This window comes from Dasypus novemcinctus, chromosome 10 (genome assembly GCF_030445035.2).
Source record: "Dasypus novemcinctus isolate mDasNov1 chromosome 10, mDasNov1.1.hap2, whole genome shotgun sequence".
In the NCBI taxonomy this organism is placed as follows: domain Eukaryota; kingdom Metazoa; phylum Chordata; class Mammalia; order Cingulata; family Dasypodidae; genus Dasypus; species Dasypus novemcinctus.
In genome coordinates this window covers 99,524,444-99,529,007 of record NC_080682.1, presented here as the reverse complement: position 1 = coordinate 99,529,007, position 4,564 = coordinate 99,524,444, and the positions used below count along the sequence as shown (strand labels likewise).

The following is a 4,564-nucleotide window of genomic DNA, read 5'->3' as shown; positions in this document are numbered from 1 at the left end:
TTATTTGTAGATACTAACAGCAATCAAATTAATTCATGTTTGCAGACATGAAAATACATTTATCTGGTATAGGTTCAATTGACCTCCTCCCCCATTGCAGAAAAAGCCATTTTTGTACCTTGGCAAATTCACTTCAATATTTCTGATCAGTAAATATATTTGTTATATAGTTTCTCAATTGCAATTGTTCTAACACTTGCCTGGCTCCTCGCCTGATGAGAATGCAAGTGGACACAGAAGAACACACAGAGAATGGACACAAGAAAGCAAACAAAGGGAAGGGGAGGAAGGGGAGAGAAGTACAATAAAAAATAAATAAAAATAAAAATAAAATAATAATTTAAGAAAAGAGTTAAATAAGAAATTTATTGGATGTTCATTTTATAATTGTGTGAGAGTCATGATTTTACCTTTTGTGAAAAATTATCCTTTTAAAGGGTTTAAATTCTTGCATGAGAAAGAACCAATACATGGGAGAGAAACAAAAGAGTATAGTAAAATGAGGTATAGTATTATAAAAAATGTACATAGAAACCTGGAAGACAGGAAGCTGACTTACACTGCAGAGTTTAGTAGGTGATATTTGAATGCTCCAGAAAAAATTGTTGAAAGGAAGGAATGAATGAAACTTTTCTCTATTTTTATAACCTTTGCATTTTGCTTTTCTGGTGATGATATGCATGTGAGAGTCTTTGCCTCATCTCAGTGCTTCATCTGAGTGCAGACACATTTCATATAGGTCAAAACTGTGATAAAGAGAAATATTTGAAATGAGAGGCAATTTTTAACCACTATCACTATTGATCCCATCCAGTTGTCAGATAAATGTCTGCTATTAATTCTCAAATAAATACTTTAGAATATGTCTTTAAATAGGATGAAATTGGTAAACATACCTTGTATTGATAAGACTGGTTAAGCAAGGTGGGTGAAAGAGGAAACTGGAAATGCAGTTTATGTTTACTTCTGGGCCTCAAGCCTAATTCCTAAAGCAATAAATTTGCAAGGCTGGTTCTCCAATCTTAATAAAATTCTCAAGTGTTAATATCATAATGTAGTTAGAATATGGTATGGTTTCTTACTCATTCATTCTATGCTTGTTCTGCTATAATTTATTAACTGGGTTTGATTGTGATTTAGCATCCCTGTCAGCTTTGCTTCTGACATAGTTTCCCTAGGACCAGATTTCTTATCTGTTGGCTTTTTACACAGTATACAATGGGGTTCATCAATGGAGGCACCAGCAGGAAAACATCAGCCATGAGGATTCTAATGACTGGGGAACTGTGTTTGGCAAACCGGTAGATGACAGCTAGGGAGACAATGGGCACATAGAAGATGAGCACAGCACAGATGTGGGACACACATGTATTGAGGACCTTGAGCCTTTCCCTCTTGGATGCTATGCTCAGCACTGTTTTCAGTATCAGCACATAGGACATGAAAATAAAAGCTAATTCAAGGATGCCTGTGAAAGCCACAAATAAGCCATAGACGACATTAACCTTATTATCAGAGCAGGCCAGCTTCATGACATCCTGATGAAGGCAGTAGGAATGGGATAGGAGATTCTTCTTACAGTATCTTAGGTGCTTTAGAGTGAAAGGGAAAGGGAGAACCAACAAAATATTTTTGAGAGAAAAAGCAAGCCCTAATTTGATGACTCTGGCACTGGTAAGGATAGAGGTATATCTCAGGGGGTTGCAGATAGCAATAAAGCGATCAAAGGACATAATGAGAAGTACAGATGATTCCATAGCTGAAAAACCATGAATGAAGAACTCTTGTGCAATACAGGCATCTGGAGAAATTTCTGGTCCATTGAACAAGAAAACCCTTAGCATGGTAGGAAGAGAGGAGAGGGATAATCCCAGGCCAGAAAGAGCAAGCATGGAGAGAAAATAGTACATGGGTTCATGCAGAGAAGGCTCTGTTCTTATAAAAAAGAGGATAGTGCAGTTCCCTACCATGGCAACAAGGTACATGAGGCAAATGGGCATGGAAATCCAAATGTGTGCATGTTCCATCCCTGGGATACCAATCAAGAAGAAGGTAGAGATTTCCACTTCAGAGGTGTTGATGATGGACATGTCAGCAAAATGACAGAATCAAGATGAAAGACTCAGAAGAGGCTTCCTGTAGTGGTGCAAATTAGTTGGGTCAAATTCCTCATTCTATCCTGTTGCATTCATTGACTTCAGCTAAAACTAAGTGTTCTATACATAAATCTTAGATACACACCTAAATGAGGAAAAATAGGTAGGTAAAAAGATATGAAGATCAAACTAAAAACATAAATGGAGAGAAAGGAAATCAAGTTGTTATTAAAATAAAATCTTATCACTGATGCAAGTTAAGACAGATAAAACATTCAATTCTTATACAAATATGATAGTTCAACTAAGATATGTCACTTCCTAATCAACAAACCCAAGACTCTTGCTTTTTTATGTAAATATTGAAATCTGTCACTTGTTAATTTATTTTAAAATTTCAATGAGTTTCATACATTTTGGGGTAAAGTAACCCATTTTTATACCATGTCTTCTAACTAAAGAAAGGATGTATTTTCCTTTCCTCTAATCTTCTTGAATATCTGGCAAAATTTTTTATCATTTTCTCCATAAAAAATTTTGTATTTTTGTAAGATTTATTCTTAGGATACTTTTGATGTTGCTGCTATCATTTATTCATTATTATTTATATATTTTTCTGAATGATTACCAGCTGTCTACAAAAACATTATGTATTTTTGTTGTGGAAGCCACCTACCAGTCGGTGCTAGTCATTCTCTGCATCCTTCCTTCCCACTCTGGACCCCTGGGTACATCTGCATCTCCCATTGTCCTCTTATCCCTGCACACACATCTCTAAAGAGATCTTTCAATAAATTCCCCTCAGTTGACCCTTTTTTAAAAAATCAGAGATGTAAGTTTACATAAAAATCATGCATAAAATATAGGGTTCCCATATACCACCCTATGAGTAACATTAGTGTGATATATTTGGTACAATTCATGAAGGATTTTTTAATAATTTTACTATTAACTGTAGTCCATTATTTTTATTAGGGTTCACTGTGTTGTACAGTCCTATGTTGTTGTTGTTGTTTTATATAAATGTGTATTCTGGTACTACATAAACAGCCTAATTGTTCTTCTTTTAACTGCATTCACATATAAAATTCAGTGCTCCTAATTACATTCACAATGTTGTGCTGTCAAAATATGCATCTATTTCTTGCTGGCACCCTGACTGACACATGGTCTGACATTACTTTGAGTTAAGATTTTCTTTCTCTCTCCTGGTCATTCAGCTTTTCTCTTGATCATTGATGTTCTGCAACTCAATATTAGGTTTAAATGTTGAGATTTATCATTTATTTTGCTTGGAATGTAGCATGTATTTTCAGTATGAGAAGACATTTCTTTCTTCAGATTTGAATATTTTCAGTCATTATCCCTTTCACTTTTGTCTATCCAGAGTTTGCCTGTCTAAAAATATTGAAACTACTCCATCTAACTTCTTAATTAGGTTGTTTCATACTCTCAAACTCTCTGACATTTTGGGTGCATCCGTTAGTATTAACTCCCAATTTACTAATTTTGTCTTCATTTTGTATCTAGTATAAAATTTATTTCAACTAATGAGTTTTCTTCAATTATTATATATATATTTCTTTTCTAGTGAAGGTGATTGAAAATCACTATGCACTCTGATTTATATCTATAAATTCCCCAATCACTTTTCATTCATTTTATTATTATGCTGTTATAAATTTTGAGACTCTTAAGCATATCTTTTTAAATATTCATATTACTAACTCATCCTTATCAACCACTACTTTAATTGAACTATGAATAAACCATAATGTGTCTTTGTTTGGAAAAATACCATACGTCTGAAGAATAGCTTTGTTATTTTGTTTTAAGGGTGGTACTTTATGGAGAGTCTAGAAGAAAGTAGAACACTGCATAGTAGGTTTCCCAGTATGTATTTTCCACTTAGAAAGGCCTATGCAACTAAATTTTCAAATTGCGAACATATAAAAAGCAGTATATGTAATAGAAGAAATGTATGGATCTTTAAAAAATGTAGTTAGGCTAAAGAACACTATACAGCAGTTGTTAAATGAGGTCTTTTATCCTGTTCTTTCCTTCATGTTAATGGAGTAATTTTGTTTAATATTATTAGGGATACATTATCAAGACTGTTACAACTTTTGATTATATCCTGAGATTAAAGTGGGTATTAAATAGTAAAACCAGAATTGTTTATCAGGGGCTGAGATACTCATTTTAATGTTCTTGGTTGATGAGATCCATAATTTGAATATCAGGATTTTAGGTACTTACCAAGGTGCAGGCCACTGAGGCTACATTTCTGGGTCAAAAGGAGATGAACAGAGGATGAAGCTACCCCAAACACTCTTGTTAAATACATGAATTGTCTATGTCATTCTGATTCTAGTCCTTATGGCCTGAGGTCTTTTTAGAAGAATAAAGGCCACTGGAGATGACACCCAGCTGTACCCAGAAGTAATAAAAAGCCCACAGGTGAATCC

The 4,564-nt window shown here is 34.2% G+C and overlaps 1 protein-coding gene across 1 annotated transcript; it reads right to left on the bottom strand.

Annotated features, from left to right (window-relative positions):
- Positions 1 to 1,148: 1,148 nt before the first annotated feature.
- On the bottom strand, positions 1,149 to 2,090 carry LOC101425096 (olfactory receptor 51A4-like). Its single transcript, XM_004447279.2, has one exon. It carries the CDS (start codon positions 2,088 to 2,090, stop codon positions 1,149 to 1,151), a length of 942 nt encoding a protein of 313 aa, XP_004447336.2.
- Between the last annotated feature and the right edge of the window lie 2,474 nt (positions 2,091 to 4,564).